The 23,434-nt window shown below is 33.8% G+C and overlaps 1 protein-coding gene across 1 annotated transcript in view; it reads left to right on the top strand.

The window, feature by feature from the left end:
- Positions 1-23,434, top strand: part of LOC114338187 (non-structural maintenance of chromosomes element 4 homolog A) — a 59,634-nt gene that overhangs the window by 31,084 nt on the left and 5,116 nt on the right. The window contains exon 4 of the mRNA XM_028288775.2: positions 6,876-6,991. Within this exon, the coding sequence (XP_028144576.1) occupies positions 6,876-6,991 (116 nt within the window). The remainder of the gene's footprint in view (positions 1-6,875; positions 6,992-23,434) is intronic.

The raw sequence follows: 23,434 nt of genomic DNA, 5'->3' as shown, positions 1-23,434 counted from the left end.
TATGTACACAAATTATCAGATCAAAATTTTTCTAAAATTTTCCCTTTTGTCGGAAAATTTTTTAAGAAAATTTTGGGTTTAGATCTACGTCATACCCTTTTAAATGTTTTACTTAGTGTGTGTACCAATTATCAGCTAAATCGATTCAAAAGTAACCGAGAAACACTGTTTGAAATTTTTTTTTTATAATACCTCCTCGTCGATAGCCTAAAAGAATTAAGTTTTCTTTTCGTTTGCCCCAACATTTTTGTCAGACAATTACATTTTTTGTTTAAGAATATAATTACTTGTAACCTACTACTTTTTTCGGAAAAATGGTTGTAAAGATAAGGGATGCACGACTGCAGCATTGTTTGAAACTATAGTTTACTAATATAAATTAAATTTTTTGTCCGACTGTCGATTTGCCCCAATATTTTTGTCCGACACTTTGATTTTTTGATTAAGAATATAATTACTTATAACCTACTAATGTTGTCGGAAAAATGGTTGTAAATAAAAAAATTTCAGGAAATTGACATCTTCGGCGCGTCCGACTGCGCATATGCCCCGTGAAAATTGTCCGACAAGGTTACCACATTATTGTAAAAAGGTTTTATGGCAGGTACCGTTAAAATTACCTATGTGGTAATAAATTTATTTTTTTCATAAATTTGACATCTTTAGCGTGTCCGACGCGTCATATGCCCCAATATTTTTGTCCGACAAAATTATTTTCGCTGTTTATATGATAAAAACCATTGATTAAAATAAAATGACCAATGTGGTTATAAATTTTTTTCTTGCATAAAATTGACAACTTCGTGACCGCTTGACAGACAAACGCCCCACTGCCATGATGCGCTAAGCTCGAAATTTGTCCGACTCCACCCAAATAACAAGTACAAAAAGTTTCAACGGTGTGGTCATAAATAATAATTTTATATGGGGGCCTAAGAACTATTACACATGAGTTTAAAACGTATTGCCAAGTAGTATCTGATGCATCCAAGGTCAAGTATGATAACTGAAGATATTACAGAAATTATTGAACTTGAAAAACCGTTTTCCCCATAAGAAATAGATTTTATCATGCTTATGAAGCCTATAACTTAAAAATTCGAATTTTCACAGATGCGTTAGATGCGTCTAGAGTCCTCCTGCAAACGCTCAGTTATTGGCGTAATTCGTATTTTGAAATTTTGAGTAGTTGTCAAAAAACCAAAATTTTCAAAGTTTGGTTTTTTAGTTTTTCGCCTATAATGAGCCGTGTGTATGTCTGATCCTAACCGCTCAGGCACCATTTGAAAGCTTAACTCAACGCTATTGATTTGATGTATTTGCGGGTTTCCTGTCTCTCCTTGAGCCTAAGATACATGCGCCCAAAAAATATATAATTTTGTATCTACCAAGCCCTATAGCTGACTTATGGGTGGTCAAGAGTCACAAACTACTCCGGTTCTGAATCGGCCCTGACCCCCTCTTGAAACACAGAAAAAAAATTCAGATAGGTATAACTTTTCCACATACATACTGAAACGAAATAACCGATGGATTACCCCAGCTAATTGAAATAATATTCAAAAATATTACCTCAATCATCCAAGATAGCCATCGCTACACCCTTAGCTTAGCTCAGTCACTCAGGTGTGTGTTCGTCCTGTCCTAATTTTAGAAATGAACTATGAAAGTTTGGAATGAAAGCAAACAAAACAGTATTTTTAACTAATCATGTTTATTATTCAATAAAGATATAATAAAAATATGACTTAGTAAATTGCATTAACAAATATATTTAAATTCTTGCCAAAAACTAACAATTCTTGGATTATACTTATGGCTTTTGGTAGCTGATGGTAACTTCTTGATGTTGAATGGTACTGCTGTAGACTTCTTGTGGACCTGGGCGGATGTTCGGCCCTAGGCCCCTGCAACTGAAGATGTTGGATGCTGTAGTCTTGATGTCATGGATCCTGTCGTCTTTGCCTGAAGAGTAGCATCACCGGTGAAGGCAGGTGGCTCCCGAAGGGAGAAAGGTGATTTCAAGAAGAAAAACCAACGTGTGCCGTCCGCCATTCTAATCGTCAGAAAGGGTTAAATGAAATTTAGATGAGGAGAATAGTTAAAATTTTGATTACTAAACGTGCATACATGTAAATTAAAAAGATAATATATTTAAAACTAAAATATCAGAACACATGTTCTGACATTGGAGGTTAGATATAAAGAATATTAGAAAAAATGTTATAAGAAGCTAGGTATGGATGGAATATAATGACTGTAAGAGATTATTAAAAAAACTGTATGAAAACCCACCCCAAGAGAAGATTTGATTTGGAAAAAAAATGATTTATTTTTCACATTACATGCCTTTTATAAGATTACCACCGCCATTTGGAGAATTGAAATAACAGCGAGTAGGGATGAAGTGTCACTTTCATGACAGTGCGACATAGGCAGTGGCGGGCTTGTTCCGTGTTGAAAAACAGATATTTACAGAGTAAGAATGTACGGGGTACGTTCAGTATGTTCAATCGATGATTTAAATGAAAAGAGATATAGTAAATAGAAGATAATAAAAGAGGATAATAAAAGAGGGTAATAAAAGAGGATAATAAAAGAATAATCGAAGAGGGCGCCAACAAGTTTTTAGCGAAGAAAACTGGTAAAACAAATAGAAGAAAATTATTGTGAATGAAACATTAAAGAAAATAAAATAAAATAATTATTTAAAAATAAAATAACAAAGTTGTGACTTTTGTAACGTTACAATACATACATATCCACAAACAGTTTCCCCTTCTTAAATAAAAATTGAGTCGTACTTCTGAGCTCGGTAACTTTTGAATGGTATAACCGATTTTCGAAATTAGACATGCGTTGGAAATGTAATGATCAGTACTATCAGAAGCCGCAAAGCCGAACTTATATTATTGAAATTTTTGGGAGTTTTGAGGACAAGAACGAAAAACAGACCCTAAATGGGAAGGGCTGTAAAATCCACACCCTTGTACCAAAATGGAGAGTTGACATATGGATGGACGAGTCTTTTCCTAAACTTTAAGATGGGATTTGGTCCAATTTTCAATTCAGTCGGATTTAGAAAATCGAAAATTTCGTGTATATGTATATACAGGGGAGGCAGATAAAAGTCCTATTAGAAATATCTCGAGAACTAAAGGAAACAGAATCATGAAAATTGGAATGAAGGGGTTTTGAAGAGTGATCTCTTTAATGAAAATATTTTCATCGATTTGCTACTTCCGGTTATACCGGAAGTGGCTTATAACTTCGTTTTTTTTTAATGGAACATCCTGTATATTTTTACATTTTTGAATTCTCCTGGATGTCTGCTTTCTTAAAATATGAGGTTTTGTAATGTTATACAGGGTAGTTTAAAAGATAATTACGTTTTTTTTTCTTAATTTCCTAGCAACATTCATACCCTGTAGAATTGTAGTAGTTTGACATAAAAAACTCTATTTATGTTCAAATGATTTTTAATATAGTCTACTATTGTTAAAAATTGTTAGTATAGCTAAATGTTGAATTGTACTATACAGGGTTGGTCGAAACTCGGAAAGAGTATTTTCCGAGTTTTCTTAAATGGAACACCCTATATTTTATTATTGTAATGAAATGATATTTTATGCTACTTTTTTATTTCTTAAGCATTTCCTATACCTAACTGCTTTAATTTGTGAGTTATTGGTGATTCAAGCCAAACATTAATTTCAACAAAAAATACGTGAAATTTTATTAGGTTGGCCGTGAAAATATTCAATCACAAAATAATTTTTCGGAAATAAATACAAATTAATCTAGACTGATCTTTAAAATTGACAATAATGGTTGAGCTATCAAAATACCTACGTACTTAACATTTTTGGCGCGATTAACAATTAAGCACAAATTAAAGCATTTAGGTATAGGGAATGCTTAAGAAATAAAAAAGTACCATAATATGGCTTTTCATTGCAATACTAAAATACATGGTGTTCCATTTAAGAAAATTCAGAAAATCCTCATTCCGAGTTTCGACCAACCCTGTATACTAAAATTGAACATTTAGCTATACTAATAATTTTTAATAATAGTAGACTATATTAAAAATCATTTTAACATAAATAAAGTTTTTGATATCCAACTACTACAATTCTACAGGGTGTGAAAGTGGCTACGAAAATAATAAAAAAAAGTAATTAGCTTTTAAACTACCCTGTATAACATTACAAAACCGCATATTTTAAGAAAGAAGACATCGAGTAGAATCTAAAAATGTAAAAATATACAGGGTGTCCCATTTAAAAAAGCGAAGTTTAAAGCAACTTCCGGTATAACCGGAAGTGCCAAAGTGATGAAAATATTTTCATTAAATAGATCACCCTTCAAAACCCCTTCATTCCAATTTTCATGATTCTGTTGCCTTTAGTTCTCTAAATATTTCTAATAGGCCAGTTATCTGCCTCACCCTATATAGTGTCGCATGTAGGGGTATTGTGCGCCACTGACGAGAAATGCCGTTCTCTGGTAATAGTAGATATTATTTGAGGGCATATATAAAAAGAACAGGGATTATTTTATCTTAGCGAATATTTTTTTATAAAATAAAAATGTATTCCATTTTTATTCAATTGCAATGCGAAGGCAAAGCTGTCTTATTTTTCACTTAGAACAGGGAGCGCAAACCAGCACTCTAAATCGACGATTTTCGACACTCTAAATCGACGCTAATTGTATCCGAACGTCTGCAGTCCCTCCGGTTCTTAGCAGATATTCTTTTTAGATTTTTCTGGTTTGATATATTAACTGAAGTCTTGATTACATTCCTTTTGTTAAATCATAAGGTAAATAAATGTTAGTTCACTAGGGCAGGGGTCGGCAACCTTTTGAGTCGGACGAGCCAAAAATTGCAATTTACAAAATTTCAAAGTTTTTAAAGAGTCACAATTTTTTTGTCGACAATAAATAGTACTCACATAAATAAAAGTTCTTTGATAAAAAAATTAATCTATTTATTCATAATATGTATATATTATGTAGTGTTTTTGACATAATATGTATATATTTTCTTACATTTCATTTATTTAAGTTAAAAATTAAAACAAATATTCACTTACAACACTAACTTGTACTTCAATGACAAACAATTGAGCAAATAATCTCAATGGGAGCGTTGGATTTGCATGGTTTTAGAAAGTTTGGATAAATCTGGCTCATAACTTGTTGTTTTCAGTTTCAAACACAACTCTAAATTTTCATTTGTTAGTTGGATTTTTAGTTTACTTTTAATTATATTCATGCAAGAGAACGCTTTTTCGCAAGAATATATCGATCCAAATATAGTTAGCACTCCAAATGCCAACTTCTTTACCTACTGTAGCACTAGCAATCTGGAGGACTATTCCATGCGTCGAATATAAGTCCCTCAATTCGCGGCATATCTTTCAAAGCTGTCCACTTTTGTTACGTTACGTACATACATTTCTGGACCTCCTACTCTTCCAACTTGCTTTTTAATTCTGTAAATTTTCCACTCCACAAAGCTTTACTTTTTTATCGATCAATGGCATTCCTAAAAACCAAGTATCAATGATTCCAAATGGCTCAACGTGGATTTCGTTACTATTTGTGTTGAGAGGATTTACTATGAATGTTAGAGTGATTTTGTTGGTTTTGAATTATTCAAATGTGCCAGCAAATTCATCTTTAATTTTTTTTGTAACTGTGCTAAAGTAATTCGTGTCAACATTTGCATTGGTTTTATTGCGATATTTTGGTATTTATTTTGGTAAAATAAATAATATTTGCGTGTGAAACTAAAGAGCCGCAGCTTCACATCCAAAGAGCCGCATGCGGCTCGCGAGCCGCAGGTTGCCGACCCCCTGCACTAGGGGCATGTATATTTAGTGATACATAGGTTTTATGTTGAATTATTTGAGCGTCAATCAATTTAATATAGTACAATCGTACAGAAATATTTGATACCATGAAGATCACTCGGGTAGCAAATCAAGAAGAGAGGACTTCAGTTAAACGTGTTGGTCCAAAGAATAAACATCCATTGTGGCTCAGAATTTGTGTTATACACATCCATTAATAAACATCCATTGTGGAATTCTTCGCTCAGAGCACTAATTTCGCTTTGCAGTGCGGTGTTTCCACCTCCTCCTGAGCGCGTCAAATAGAAGTTGGCATTTTCGATTTACACTGCTTACGATGTGAGTTACGGAATGCTAATCCAAACACGAAAACGACGCGATAGATAACATTCCGATTTCGGGTAATTACGATTCGACTTAGTCATTTCTATTAGATTTGTTAAAAGTTACAGAATATGGCTGGTTACCAGATAAAATCGTCTAATAGTTGTTTCTTTAAAATACATTTAAGATTTTTTTAATAAACATGAATATTACAAGTGCCGTGAATCACGTGAAATTATACACAATGTTCTAAAAATTTGCACACTGCAGGATGCAAGCAGCCCAAAGCAGGAATACATGGAGAAGAAGATCTATATCCAGCAGTGGATAGATCCGGGTTGAATGATGATGATGATGATGATGACACTGCAGGAGGAAGCAGAAGGAAATTTTACTGTAGTAAAACAGATAACAAATAAAAACCCGAGAAAGCTTTAAAACCCGATTGGATATGGCCCGATCTAGGCGGTTTCAGATATTTATGTCGACTTCTAGTTGTTTCTCAGAAAATTTCCCAAAATTTAACATCTACTTTCTCTACTTCTTGTTTCGCCGATGCGATAGAATCCCACTCCGCAGGAATCATTTATTAGCATTTGCTTGTTTTATAAATAATTATTTAAATTAGACTATTTGCCATATGAAGTCTTTAAAACGTACTTCTATATAATTCCTTTTTATATATTTTAGATGGTAAAGGGGACCCAATAATTAAACCTGTGAAAAAGAGTGTACTAAAGGGATTTAGGGAAGAAGGTGGTGTAAATGCACAAATTATTACACAGATAAATATGGAGCAATGGAAAGTAAGTAGTGTAATTATTGTTACAAAGTTTAAAATTAAAATCAGGATCGATGGTAACAAGTCTCATTTATGTCATACTAATACATTATTTTGTTTTTATTGCTTTAAATTTGATCACATAAAGTGGAATTTATATTGTTATTCGCCGTGTGCAAGTACTTGGAGGGGATACGAGAAACGATCGTGCGCGAATAGCGGAGAAATCTTGCAACTTTCTTAAATAAATCATATTGTCAATTGAAATTGTCAAATTGACGTATATTTCATACCTACTGTCATTGAAGAAGAAAAATTATATGTTGCTCCACAATATTGATATGATATGCAATTATTATATAAAAGTAAATCATCATCATCGTCAGTGGCGTTACAGCTCTTTATGAGCCAAAGCCTTCTTCAGAACAATCCTCAATTAGCTCCTGTCTCTGGCAACTCTTCTCCATGCTCTAATTCCAATAGATTTTAAATCAGTTTCTATGTTGTCTAGGTACCTAAGTCTCGGTCTTCCTCTTGCTCGTTGTCCTATCGGCTCTCTTCGGTCAAAAACTTTTCTGACTATGGCATCTTCCTCTCGCCTGATTACATGACCTATCCATCTAAGGCGTGCTACTTTAATGAATTGTACAACGTCAGGTTCTCCAAAATTTCTATACAACTCAAAGTTGTAACGCCTGCGCCACAAACCTTGTTCTTTTATGCCACCATATATTCGTCTTAAAATTTTTCGCTCAAAACGTTTGAGCAGTTCTTGGTCATTCTGAGTAAGTGACCAAGTTTCTGAGCCATATGTTAGCACTGGTCTTATTAGTGTTTTGTAGACAGTCAATTTAATTTTTCTAGGTATTTTTGAGGACATCTGTCTTCTTAAGCCATAGTAGCACTTATTGGCGAGCACTATTCTTCTTTTAATTTCTTCACTGACATTGTTATCTTTAGTTAGCATTGAGCCTAAGTATATGAAGGTATCGACACCTTCTAGTTCTAGGTCATCAATTATTATTCTTGTAGGTGTCGGTTTGCTTGACCTAGTGCAACACATATATTTGGTCTTTTGAACATTTATATTTAGCCCCATTCTCTGTGCAGATGCTCTTAACGACCGAAATGCTTCAGTCAGAGATTCTTTAGATCTACCTATGATGTCTATGTCATCTGCGTATCCGACAATTTGTACTGATTTGTTAAAGATAGTACCATTCGTATTAATTTGGGACTCTCGAATTATTTTTTCTAATGCCAGGTTAAATAAGAGACACGATAGTCCATCACCCTGTCTTAGTCCATTTTTGCAATGGAAGGGTCTTGAGAAATCGTTCTGGATCTTTACCACGCTCTCTGCTCCTGTGAGCGTAAGTTCAGTTAATTGGACAAGATGAAGCGGTATTTTAAATTCTACCATAGCAAGTAGAAGTTTACCTCTATTAACTGAGTCGTATGCGGCTTTGGTCCACGAATATGTGGTGGGTGTCGACGCCGAACTCTAGGGTTTTTTCAAGGATCTGCTTCACTGTAAATATCTGGTCCGTTGTTGATTTATTAGGACGGAAACCGCACTGATATCCTCCTACTATTTCTTCAGCGTATGGGCGTAAAAGTAAATTTAATTAATTGTATTTTGCTTGCAGTACTGCATTTTAATAATTAATTTTATGTACTACATACAATTGTTTACCTTTTAATAACATAACCTCAATATTACTTTTTTGTCTTATAATTTCTTTTGGGCTATGGCCTTGACAAGTATCCAGCAACCAGGACTAATATAATTGGTCAATATAATTAAAAGTGAGAAAAATGCTGCTGAGCTATGAAACCAAGTGTCGCTTTCCGAACTTGCACGGTCCCAATAAAGTTCAGTGTTGAAACAAGCTAGTTTACCTACAGTAAATACTGCCTAAATTTTCGTTATCTTTGTATCTGAAAGGAATACAGAAATTTAAGCCAATAACAAACTAACAATATATAGAACACTCATCCTACCAGTGCTGACATATGGATCAAAAACATGGACCATTTCCAAAACATCGTCTGCTTGTCTTCGAAAGAAAGATAGTAAGATACTATGAGCGAAATCTGTAAGAATAGTATTTGGAGAAGGCGATATAACCTCAAATTATACGAGAAGTATAAAGAAATAGTACAGGGTGCCCAGAAAGTCTCTTTACAGTAATGTATTGTTTTTTTTTATACTACAGGGTAAAAGTAACAACACAATGTTGTTCGTGAGTTATTTATTAAATTATTTATTTATACTCCGTCTAATATACTTACCGTTGCACGTCATCCGCGTCATAGCACGTGACGTCACATGATACCAACACGAAATATTTAGGCGGTAGGTGTGTTCTTTTTTAGAATCATTTTGCCGAGTACACTAGTATTAAAGCTAATAGATATATGTTATTATATACGCGTAGAAATAATATTTGAAGATTTCTATTAATGTTAACTTAAGGTTGATCTGAACCCCCAAAAAAAAACTTTGAAGTTCAAAAATTTTGAAAAAATTTGAGGTGTATGTGATTACTAGAAGTATTTTGACAAATTTTGAGCAAACTTCATGTTTTCGTTTCGAAAAAACTCAAAAATACTCTTTTTTTTTCCAAGTATAAAACGGGAAAACCAAACATACAATTTTGTTAATTTTCTTACAGGATAAAGATATAATCCTAAGAAATACTTATGAATTTTTCTTAAATTTTTTATTTTACAGTTTTGCCACAATAGGAAAAAATAATATGTTTTGGCTTATAATAAAGCTACCGGTAAGAAATCGGACAAAATTTTAATAACAACGTATATAAAACTGTAAGAGTGGAAAATATTTGCAATAAAATGTTCAATATCTTTTCCTAAACATATGAAAAATCTCGTTAAACAAGAATTATATCTTGAATTGCCGCTGTGAATTTGTGCCGCCATGACGTGGCTCCACCCTCCACCTACACCATCGGTAATATTTATGTTCGATAGATAGCAGTACCTTCTGCTAGAATCGCGTCCTAGCTTTATCCTAGCAGCGTTGCCATATCAATTACTTTGTCAAACAAAATGTTTTATTGTATTATAGTTAGTAGGTAATATAATGCAGATATAAGCCTACTATAACGTCTATTTATAACGCATCAACGTGACCTTCTGAAATTAATTTAACTACTATTCCTGAAATATTGTCAGTCCCCTTGGCCGTATTAGATTTTGATATATTTAGGGCCGGTACTTTCTGTCTCGATTAAACCCGAGTTGGCTTTTTAATGTTTTTAAGTAACATAAGTTGTCTTTTTTATTTGTATTTTTTCATGTATCTCTGAAGCTTTGTATTTGACTATATTTTGAATTGGAGCATAAATAGTCTTCTTTTGTCAAATAGTTTTTCTAATAACTACCATCCATGGTGTTTCTCTTTTGTCGCACTTATGTTTATTAAAGATTTTAATTGAAACCATTATTTTATCTTTAAAATTTTCCTTGTTCGTACTTTTTGCATTTGTGGTGAGCTAAATTTAAAGGAAAACAATTGGACGATATTTAAATAGATATGGAGTAAGAGTAAATAAATAACCACTTCTGAAATTAATTCAGGATAGGTTAAAAAATATTTTCACATTCATATTAAAAATAAAAAAAGGTTCAATATAAAAGGAATAATAACAATCAATTTTAAAAATCTTACATCTATATTGATTTCTTCTACGTATGTACAAAAACAACAGAAATAAATAAATATTAGCGAAGACAAAAGAAAAAATGTGTTGACACTTAATAGTATGTTAAATAAACGTATTGATTAGTCTGATGCAAGTAGAACTAGAACTGTTATATGGAGCTAATCTGGATCGGTATAAATTAGATGAGAAAGAAAAAAATCTAATAAACAGTTTCTTTGAGAGCAGTAAGAGAAAGAGTATGGAATATTAGAAAATGAAAACGGCGCGGCAGAATAATCATCGATTAAGAAGTAAAAAAGGAAACGCGATAACGATATCTAGAACAATTGTTTTATCTGATAAGACACGAAGAAAAGCCAGAAATTGCTATCAAAACAAAAAATACAGTAAAGCAGTGTGGATTGTTTGTGTGCTTGGAAAAAGGTTATCGGTTTTTATGAGCTTCCCCGGACGAGTTAGTAGGTGATAATAAGATTGTGGAAGTTAAGTGACTGTATTCAGTCTTCTTATAGCTTCCAATAACTTCTTCTTTAGCCTGTTTGCATCCACTCCTCGACAAAGGCCTCCCATGAGTTTTCCACTCTTCTCTGTTTTGTGTTATTTGGTACCAGTGTCTCCCCACTTTTGCTTTGAAGTCATCTAGCCATCGTTTTTGTGGTCTTCCTCTGCTACTACTATGCTCGCGTGGTCTCCAATGTACAATGTTCTCGTCCACCTTTCGTTGTTTTGCCGTGCCACGTGTCCTATCCAGTTCCATTTCATTTGCGCAATTCTTCCAATTACATATTCCACCTTCGTTCTGTTTCGTACGTCCCATTTCGAATATGTTCTCTCAGAGATACTCCTAACATAGCTCGTTCGATGGCCCTCTGTGTTCTTAATCTATTGGCTGATAACCCTGTAAGTGTCACGGTATCCACTCCATCAGTCATAGCTGGTAGAATACAACTGTTGAATACCCTTTTTTCTAGATTTATTGGTATCTTTTTTTTGTTTTTCAACACATCACTGAGTCTTGCAACTGCTGCCCAAGTAATTCGGATTCTTCTAGTTATCTCTGCCGTTTGATTCTGTTTGCATAGCTTGATCGTGTGACTCTTCGACAGTTTCGATCTCACTTGCATCTAAGTCCATTCTGATATTTGGATTTGTCATCACTTTTGTTTTATTTAAATTTATTTTTAAACCGCTTTTCTCAGATTCCTGTTTAAGCATCTTTAGTATGTAGATTAGTTCTTCTGTATTGTTGCTTATAAGCACTATGTCATCGGCAAATCTTAGATGACTTAAAAATTTAAGTGACAATTTAACTTTTTCTTTTAAGACATAAGGCATCTTCTAATGCAAGAGTAAATAATTCTATATTCTATTGTCTTAATATTCTAACTTATTGGTCTGTAATTTTCGAGTTTGTGTTTGCCTCCTTTATTTTGTAGTAGAAGTGGCTGCGCATTTTGCCAAGTGGTTGGAATAGCAATATCAAAGAGGCACTTCTTCATTAGGATTTTAACTGCCTTCAAGGTAGTTTGACCTCCAGCTCTAATCATCCCTTTTGTTATTCCGTCGTCTCTATATTTTCCATTTTTCATTTGATTTAAGGCATTTATAACTTCCTCGTTGGTAATAAACCATACCATAATAATAACATTAGTAATAAACTATACCATTTATACTACAGCCAACGATCAAATGTGCAATTTGGAGGAGAAGTGTCAGAAGAAATGGAGATAAGGAGAGGGGCCAGGCAAGGTTACTTACTGTCGCCATTATTGTTTAGTGCTTATTCTGAAGAAATCACACAAGAAGCTTTGGTAAACGAGACAGTCGGCATAAAAGTGAATGAAAATTTAATTATTAACATTAGGTATGTCGACGATACAGTCATAATATCAGACAACTTGGAAGACTTAGAAAGAATAATGAACAAAATATTAAGATATATCTAGTGGAGAATACGGACTCTTAACATCAAAAAACCCAAATTTATGAAAAATAGCAAGAACAACAATACAAATGAAATATTAACGGTAGGCGGCCAGCAGTCTGAGAGAGTAAAAACATATACTTACTTGGGAACGATAATCACAGAAAATAACGATTAGACTGCAGAAATAAGAGAGAGAATTGAAAAAGCACGTGCCAACTTCGTGAAAATAAAAAAGATTTTATGCAGCAAAGATCTGATACTGGGCCTCAGAATAAGGCTAATTAAATGTTATGTACTATTGTGTTTCAATTTATCAATCAAAGATAGAATAAAAATTTTTATTTTTTTTTTTAATATAAGAGAATTTTTTAATATAATACTCTAGGAGAGATTATACAAGAAGAGAATTTATTCCGAGGAGGGAAAACGAAAATAGAGACAACGGAAGAGGAAACTATGAACAAAGAAATCGGCAATGGAACGAAGACAGATATCGAGAAAACCAGAATAGAAATAACACCCGCACATATCAAGAAGACAGAAATGATAATAGAAGGAATGAACAGGAAAATAGTGGAAACCGATACGGGTCCGACAGACCAAGAGAAAATAGAAGAGCGGTAAACAATACGCAAATAGGTGAATATGAGGATGAGAGACAAAGCGACGAACGAATAAGCGAAGAACAGCAAGCGTTTTTTCACGAAGGCGCTCACTAGACACGAAAAAACAAACAGGAATTTTTTGTCAGCCGAAGGAATTTATTAAATTAGCAGGAAATAATGATAAAAGAAGTGGAGTAAATTTAAAATTTGTAGATGGTTTTATCAATGAAAAACCGATTAAAATTATGATTGATACTGGTTCGGAAATTACATTGATTAACAGGAAATTAATAGAAGAGGTTGATTTAACGAATTTAATTTACAAAATTCCCAGGGTAAATTTAGTGGGCGCAAATAAACGGACTTTGGCAACAATAAATGAAGGAATACGAATAAGGGTACGATTGGGGAAGAAATTTTATGCACTACAATGTGTTATAATGCCGATCATGATACATGATATGATCGTAGGAGTGGATGAATTGTCAGAAAAACATGTGGTGATAGATTTCAAAAATAATACGATGAAAATCACAGAGGAAAAAGAAGAAGAACAGGACATTCTGGAAATGGACAAGGAACATGAGAAACGGAAAAAGGATAATGTAGACAAAAAACAAACGGTGGAATGAATTTGGCAATGAAGCAAGGACAGAGAAGAAAGATAAGAAAGCAGCAGAAGATAAGTAAAGACAATGAAGACTGGGATTCCTCGAAAAAAGAGATGAGCCCAGAAGAAGAAAAAGAAGAAAAAAGAGTGACAAAAGAAAATGAAGCTTGGGATTCCTCAAAAGAAGAGATGAGCCCAGAAGAAGAAAAAGAAGAAGAAGAAGAAAAAAGATTGACAAAAGAAAATGAAGCTTGGGGTTCCTCAAAAGAAGAGATGAGCCCAGAAGAAGAAAAAGAAGAAAAAAGATTGACACAAGAAAATGAAGCTTGGGATTCCTCAAAAGAAGAGATGAGCCCAGAAGAAGAAGAGATCAGAATAGAAAAAGAAGGCGAAAGAGATACCATTGAAACTGTGGTATTTGAAGAAGAAGTATGCAAAATGGAGGAGGCAGAATACACAATAAACATGTGTAAAGAATCGGAAGAAAACGAAAGAAAATTAATATGGGGAGAAGAAAAGGAGAAGGAACTGCGTGTAATATTGAGGGAGTATGAAAATTTAATAAATGAAGAAAACAGAGTAGCCAAAAAGTATGAACATTCATTTGAGGTTAAAGACTTTTCGAAATTTTCGATCGAAATCTTACCCTATCCCACCTAAGTACAGACACTGGGAAAAAAGGAAGCAATTGTTTTTCAGGTGGGACTCAATATTTTGACACAATAGAAAAGTGTTGTTGTCGAGAGAAAATATTTTTTTTTGTTGCACTTATTAAAAACGATTTTATCTCAAAACAAGGCGGGGATGTTATTGTGTTTCAATTTATCAATCAAAGATAAAATAAAAATTTTTATTTTTTTTTAATATAACGCGGGCACATAAATTTGATACACCCTGTATATTGATTTGTAAATATTTATTAGAAGTTAGCTTTCAACGCAAGGTGGTTTCTCCTTAATGAATCTTTCCATGAAGAATATTAAAAACATTTGTAAATAAAAGTGAAGTGAAAGTTATTTAGGATTATTATTTTAAACAGATTGTTTACGGGCAATGTAAAACCACAGGTAGATGTAATTATTAGTTCTTAGAAAATTAAGGTAAAGAAAGTTTGGAATTTTAATTTTTTTTTTGTTTAACCCCGAGTAAATTTTGTAGAATTTCATAAAAGTAATTTATTATGATGGTAGAAATATTTTTGAAAGTATGAGTGGGTGTTTCGAATGAAAAAAAGAATGGGGAAGAAGAAATGTCTCTGATTGGTTTGGCAATTTGGAATGGGAAGGAGAGAAGGTTGAATTTTCAGATAGTTTTGGAAAGAGGGATTATTGTGTTACCGGCAGCCGAGAGGAGCAGTCAAAAGTTTTCGTGAGTAGTTCAGAAGCAAGTACTAGTGGTTGTGTTTGATAAGTGAGAGTAGCTGAAAAGTGGAACGAGAGACAAATCAAATCGAGAAGAAACACCTCTTTGATTCTGTAAAGTCCAAGAGAGTAAGTTACAAGAATTATCGTTATTAAAATTATTTGTGACACCAAGAAAAAAAGACACTTGGGTCTCAGGAGGTTATTGTTGAGAGAAAGAGAGGAGAGAGATTTGGAGTTTATTGAACGAGTCCTGGTCAAAGGAAGCCTGGCTTGTGTTTTGGAGAAATAGTTGCTGGTATCCTGCTGGATTGTTTGCTGAGAACGGAGAGGGCTTTGATTGGTAGCCTAACATAATCAACAAGGAGGAGCTGTTTGGGTCAAGAGGAGACATCATTGTGTGTGAATCAAAAAGGTCAGTCAATAACCTATGTGATAGATTTTTTTTATAATCAGAGGTTAATTTTTTTACGTAAAAACATATGAATTTAAGATTCCAACATTTCAAAAATTTAATAGGAAGTATAAGTAATTTTGCGAATACCAAATTTGTTTGTTTAGCTGGGTTTATTAATGGTATCAAGAACAAAGCGATAAATATTTGTTTGAATTAGATTAATTTATATGGTAAAAGTTTCTTTTGGACAGTTATGCCCACAGAATTTAATTGATAAATTTACAGAACATTGCTTTTGATAATAAAGGTAATTGTATGTTCTTATTTATGATTTTTCTATTTATTTCCTTTTCCTATTTTATCCCGATAAGGATCAACTAAGAGATACTGAAACCACGAGAGAAGACAAGTATAACATAAGATAATTTAGACATTTTTTATATTATAAAAAGGCACCCTGAGATTCTTTCTTTATTTTTATGTATGATTTGCGTTAATTAAATAATTGATCAAGTAAATAATAATTAATATAAAAGTAATAGAAAGCAGATCATAACAGTACACAGTGTGCTTTACTATGGAGCTGAATCATGGACATTAAATCGAAATGCAATAAATCGACGGTTCTCTTAGCAAGACAGAGACGAACTAGTTTTTTTTTCTGTTAACAGTCATTTTTAATATCTTTATTATAACCTTTTGGGTCTTATTCTGCGGTATCTCATGAAACTGATTAGGGTGCGTTCAAGTATTACGTAACGCGATTTTTGAAAATTTTAACCCTCCCCCCCCCCTACGTAACGCACTCTTATGGGAGTTTATCTATTGCGTAACGCAATTTTTGAAGATTTTTGACCCCCCCTAACCTGCGTTACGTAATACTTGAACGGTCCCTTACGCAAAAAGATCTCATGGGAATATTTTTCCCAAGAAACGCGAGGTTTTCGCCTTGCTTAAACATTTTTGCTGAATTTAAAACAAAATCATATTACATCCTCAGATGCATATGAAATATGATACTACATCCATGGTCGTCGTCCCCATGTTTACAAAAAACATATTGTTTCCATAAACTATAAGCGCTAAAACAAATTTAGCAATTTCCCTATTCTACTTTGCAAAATTCATAATAGTGTCACAACACTTGATTATACTTTTGACGCACTGTCCGTCAACGTGTTAAAAGGTTTATGTGTATAAACAGAATTTGTGCAATGCAATACATTTTTACATGATTTGTCGACAGTGAATGGAAGAGGTCGTAAAATTTTATTACCATCTTTCAGTGTGAGATAAGATGAATGCCTGACAAACTGGAATATTTAGTTACGGAGAAACATAATATGTAATTAGTCTATGTTGTGAGGCCGCTCCCGTCTGAAAAAAAATTCTGATTTGGTTTCTTTGCGGATTCCTATTCAAAATGTCCCCTTTAAATAAATCACAAGAGTGCCGGCGAAATTTTTGGACAGAAATTGTTTAAAAAATGTTTCTAAACAAATTCACAAGATTACCATTTTTTGTCCAGGAAAATATTTTTTCTTGTTTTTTTTTGGGTCATTCTAAGCAAGAAAGATATCTCGTCATTTTTCTCAAAAGTTGATAGTTATCGAGGTGAATTAAAATCTGAAAAATGCGAAAATACACATTTTCGAGGCGTAAAAACTCATATTTAAATTATTATATTTAAGGTTGGCGAGTCCTTAAAGGGAAGTTTAAACATTCATTTTTGAAATTCTGAGTAGTAATCGGGTCTAACTTCAATTTAGACCGTTGTTTTTTAATTGTTAATTATGAGCGTCCATCCGATTTTAATGCCAATGCGGCAGGCTCTATTTCAACAATCTCCTATTTTGCCCTGTAATTTTTTAGGTTTTTTGGCTCCTTCTAAACAAAAAAGATATCTTCTCATTTTTCTGAGAAATTAACAGTTTTCGAGTTACAAGGGATTTAAAATCTGAAAATTGCGAGAATACACATCGCTTGCTGAGAACATTACTGACGTAACTTCAAAAACGTAGTTTGTAGCGCCGTAACTATTTCATGTATGGATATTGCACGGAGAATATAATATGTTTAAATGTAATATCGCCACATGTTGCGAGTTCTAGGGGTCTTTTACAGAAACGTTTACACAATATTCCGAAGTATGGGAGAGTTGTAGAAGGAAGTAATAGGACAAACAATTTATGTTTTTCTTTAACTATAAACAAATTAAGGAGAAGAGCATGCAAAATATTTTTATGAATACCCTTATTATTGGAGATCGATTTATTCGAACAAGTTGGGCTAAGTCAAAAGATTATAACATCGTTCAGAAAGATAATAGAGGAAATCATCAAAAACGCACAACTATAGACGAGAAACTTAAGGAAACCGTCGTAAGAAAACACATAAATAGCTTTGAGCGCGTAGAGTCTCACCATTTAAGAGCTCAAACTCGTAGAGAATTTATCTTGATGGATCATGAACCTTAGCTCAGATGTGTAGATACTACAAAGAGTAACGAGAAGAAAAGCAGTTGCCATCTGTCAAAAGATGTACATATGAAACATTTTTTAACACAGAATGTAATATCTCTTTTTTTAAACCGACGAAAGATCAGTGCGCAACTTATGAGGTGTATAAACAATGCAATCAAGAAGAAAAATGCAAAGGCCAAGAACAATACACACGTCACTTTCGTAGTAAAGAAAGAAGCCGAGAAGAAAAAGCAAGAGATATTACAAAGCCTACATAAAAAATAATAAACTCATAGTAGCTTGCTTTGATTTGCAAGCAGTATTAGTACCTACACGTTGCGGAGATATTTCTACATTTTTTTGTAAGTCCTGCCTCAATTGCTTTAATTTTACGATTTTCGAAGTAGCATCGCAAACGGTTCCTGCTTTTTTGGCACGAAGCCATTGCTATGCGAGGAGCAAATTAAATTGCAACATGCCTCTCTAGCTATCGTGAATGAAATGACGCTGAAGATTTTTTGACTTCAAGTACCTTTCAAAAATTTTTGGGCAAAAATTCACCAAAAATTCGGATAACGAGAAAGTAATATGGAATAATATACAAATTCTTAAAGTAGAAAAGTGTTATCCTACAAAAGTTTTTTACAAAACTAACTTTGACTATATAACCTATAAAATTTTTTTCTGATAATAATAATATTTTAGAGCAATATAACTCAAAACCAGCCTACGAAAAGCCTCCTACTGTAGGAGAGAAAACAAAAGAGCATTTACTGGAATTATGCGAAAAAATCTTATTGCAAATGTACACCAATCATTTTATTTCAATTTGTTGAGTTAATTTCTTGTAAGTGATTTATAATATACAATTATGATTATTAAATTTATCTAATAAACTACCATTTATAACTTTGTCTGGTTTTTCATTGTTAATCTGTATAATCGTAGCAGTTATGGTTGATGAGTTATTTAAAAAGATAATGCAATACGGTATTGCCAATACCGCCATATCTTACAAATATTTATAACGGTTAAATATTGCTTGTTTTTAAAAAAAGATATCCATTCGTGTGCTATTGAATTACTAATATTCTAATATTCAATTACTTGTCTTAAAATATCTATTTTGTAGAAGAAAACCGCAGTTGTATCGGTATTGAATGGGATGTGCGATATATTAATATAAATCTGAGCTTTTAAGCTTGGAAAATGCGTATTATCGCATTTCGAAAACTATCAACTTTTGAGAAAAATGACACCATACCTTTCTTGTTTAGAATGACCCAAAAACCTAAAAAAATATTTTCCGGGGCAAAAAATGGTGATCTTTTAAATTTCTTTAAAAAAATTGTTTAAACAATTTCTGGCGAAAAATTTCGCCCTCAGATTTCCTTAAAGGGGACATTTTTGCATAGGAATCCGCAAAGAAACCGAAACATAATTTTCTTTCAGACGGGAGCGGCCTCACAACATGGACTAAATGTTTCTTGCTATTAACATTGTTATTAGGCGTTGATAAAATTAGTGTTTAAACAATTTAGCAACATAGCCAATTGAGCCGATGGGTGTAACGATAAAAAAGTGTTCAGGTTTCTACATATTACTGAGTCATCATGTAGAAATCTACAATTAAGTTGAAAATGTTACCACAATGGTATGCTACAGTAGAGCCATCTCTAGGATCAGAAACAAATTAATTAAGGGTTCATATCAACCTTAAAGTTTGTTCATATCAACCACAATAATATGTTTCATTTAATTTGTATAAATGGATTATAAAGCGTTTTTATGAAGCACATTTGTTCGTAACTGAACACACTGTAACTGTAATCGAACGAAGGTGACATGTTGGCATAAATTGGTAACATTTATTTGACAGTTGCGGTGATGACACTTCATATTTGTTTTTATTCTTTACTATAAGTATTTGTTTTATTATATTTACTGTTTTTATTATTTACTTTAACATAAGATTATTTTTTAATTCTTGTTTTCTTTCTATCTATTTACATTCAATATTAATTTGTTTTGTTGTATAATCCACGTTTTCAATAATTATGTGATCTATTTGATTTAAAATGGATTCAGGATTTTTTTATATACTTTGGCAACTATGTCAACTTAGATCTCTGTATCTAAAAAAGCGGTATACGTACCTCCATTATTCCAACACAACTTGATACGACGCCATGTAAATATGTTTTTCCGTTTCTGCATGTCCGGAGTCACTAATGTAAAAGCTGGGCGAACTCCGTTTCGCAAGTCCTCATTTTAAACATATCTGCGTTTTCTAACCTCCTCTTGCAATCCACTGCAATCCTCCTCTTGAAAATCCAAGTGCATTATCCATCAAATCTGGACTTCTTGGAGCCCAATGCATTGGTACGGGACAGTCTGAAGAACCTCGTCAAATCCATCGGTCCGGGAAAATTTCATTCAGGCTGTTGCGGATAGCGAGAGCAAAATTGGGAGGAGCGCCATCTTGTTGAAAATAAACAGTGCCTTTAATAAACTATATAAATTATATAACTATAACTATAATTTATAGAAAATGAACATTATTGTTACTGTATTAGCGGTACCAGTGGGAAATAGTAGAGGTAGACCCAGACTGAGATGGAGGTTCGGTGTGAACGAGGACGCGAGGAATATCGGAACAAAGTGGCAACGGTTGGCGATGGATAGAAACGACTAGCGACATAGGCTGAGGAAAGTCCAGTCTCAACTAGGGCTGTAACACAACTGATGATGATGATGATAATGAAGATGTGGTCTTCTTCGTTAAGTTCCATCTTCTATCGAAGGTTGGAAATCATCATGGCAATGCGGACCCTGTTGACTGCCGCTCTAAATAGCTCTGCACTACTGCATTCGACCCATTCCCGTAAGTTCTTAAGCCAGGATGTTCTTCGTCTTCCCACATTCCGCTTTCCTCGGATTTTGCCTTGCATAATAAGTTGTAATAGTGAGTATTTTTGCCCTCTCATCACATGTCCAAGTACTCAAGTTTTCGTCTTTTGATAGTATTATTTCCGGTTGATTTTCTATCCTTCTAGTTACTTCCACGTTTGACATTCTTTGAATCCACGATATTCGTATGAGTCTTCTGAAATACCAAAATTCAAAGGCTGCCACGCCTTCCAAATGTCCACGCTTCCAAGCCATAAAGAAGAGTAGAGAACACGTAGCATCGAAGCATCCTTAGGCGTAGTTCTAAACTTATATCCCGACAACAAAGAAACTTTTTAAGTTTAATGACTGATGATAGATAACGAACCCAGTCCAGAAATTGAAATCAGGAGAGGAGTTCGGCAGGGATGTATTATGTCTCCATTACTCTTTAATGCATATAGTGAAGCCATTTTTGAAGAAGCATTGCTATCTCAAAGTGAAGGAATAATAATTAATGGAAGATCTATTAACAACATAAGATATGCAGATGACACCGTGATTATGCCAAGCTCTGCTGAACAACTCCAACTACTACTAAACAAAAAAAAACAATTTCTGTGAAGAATATGGACTAAAAATGAATATAAAAAAGACCAAATACATGATAATAATAATAACTAAGAAAACAAACATACAAACAAGCATACATTTGGGAAATGTACCGATAGAAAGGGTTGATAAATACAAATACCTAGGAACCTGGATTTCAGAGAAAAATGATCAAACAACAGAAATACGGACCAGGATAGAAATATGTAGCATGAAATGCGTTTGTAAAAATGAAAACATCCACTGAAACATCCAAATGAAAACAGTTCTCTGCAACAAAGACCTTAGCTTAGAACTGAGAGTAAGAGCTTTGAGATGCTACGTGTTCTCGATACTACAATATGGACTTGAAAGCTGGACATTAAAGCAAAAACACATAAATAAGCTAGTCATTTGAAATGTGGTGTTACAGAAGGATGCTTAGAATAGCATGGACACATAGGAAAACGAACACGGAAGTATTGCGAGAAATGAGTAAAGAATGCGAAATAATAAACACAATAAAAATAAGAAAGTTACAATATCTGGGACACGTAATGAGGGGACCGCGATATGAAATGCTAAGACTGATAATACAGGGAAAGATAAGAGGCGGAAGGAGTATAGGAAGAAGGAGAGTGTCATGGTTAAAGAATTTAAGGGACTGGTTTAGATGCAGTTCTATAGAACTCTTTAGAGCAGCGGTGGATAGAGTAAAGATAGTGATGATGATATCCAACCTCCGATTAGGAGACGGCACTTGAAGAAGAAGAAGACTGATGATTATGTGGTACAATATTATAATATATAAAGATCAAGTCAGAACTTACAAAAATTTTTGAAATAATTGAAAGCGCTTTAGATGCCGAGACAGAGGACAATCTCCAAAGATTAACACACATCTTCAATACAACAGCCAAGAAATACAATATGATAATATCAGCAGAAAAAAACCAAAAGTATGGGAAAATAATAAAGCAGGAAGCCAGGTTTAGATATCTGGGAATAGATATAACTAGTTACGGAGATGTTGAAGAAGTACGACAACAAAGCTTAAAAGTAAGTAAAGCGGCGGGATCTCTTAATTACACAATCTGGAAGAACAAACAGCTAAGACAAGACACAAAAGCAAGAATCTATAAAGCAGCAATTAGACCTATATTGACTTATACGGCGGAGACACGACACGTCTAAAACGAGACGACCACTAGAAACAACAGAGATGAAAATACTTCAACGAATATCAGGGAAAAGTCTGTTAGATAGGGAGAGATGCGAAAACATAAGAATATCATGCAATGTAGAAGACATAAATGGATGGGTGGCAAAACGGAAACAGTAGTGGAATGAACACATTAGTAGAATGGCAGAGGATAGAGCAGGGGTGCGCAAAGTGCGGCCCGCGGGCCGCATGTGGCCCTTTAGACATTTTTTTGCGGCCCGAGGAGACAAAGTGAATTATTTTCATTTCAAGATTTTTTCTAATTATTGCTAATATTGATAATTAAAAATAGATAGATAATGCAGCTATTAATATTATCACTTTCGCAGCGGGTGATTTTTCCGCAAATTTTCAACATAACGCGGGCAATGGGTGCGTTCGGACGACCATAACGGCTGGCTGCCAGCAGAAATCGGCTGAGTGGTTGCATCCAGCCGTGATAGGGAAAGCTTAGTAAATCTCTCAGCGGCTGGCTTCCAGCGGTGACGTCTGACAGCTACTGCTGGCTCAGCTGTCCAGCCGCTGTGGTCGTCCGAACGCACCCAATGATTTGGGTTTTTGGCACAGAGATTTATCGGCTCCCTCAATGAAATCCATGAAATTTCAACAAATGAAAATGATATTTTCGAAGTAGTCAGGAACTGCGTGGAAAATTTTGAATTAACCCGTAACCACCTAGTAAGAGTAACAACTGACAGAGCACCAAATTTAA

This window comes from Diabrotica virgifera, chromosome 6 (genome assembly GCF_917563875.1).
Source record: "Diabrotica virgifera virgifera chromosome 6, PGI_DIABVI_V3a".
Taxonomy (NCBI): Eukaryota; Metazoa; Arthropoda; class Insecta; order Coleoptera; family Chrysomelidae; genus Diabrotica; species Diabrotica virgifera.
Note: the sequence above shows the minus strand (reverse complement) of the source record. Positions and strands in the feature narration are given on the sequence as shown.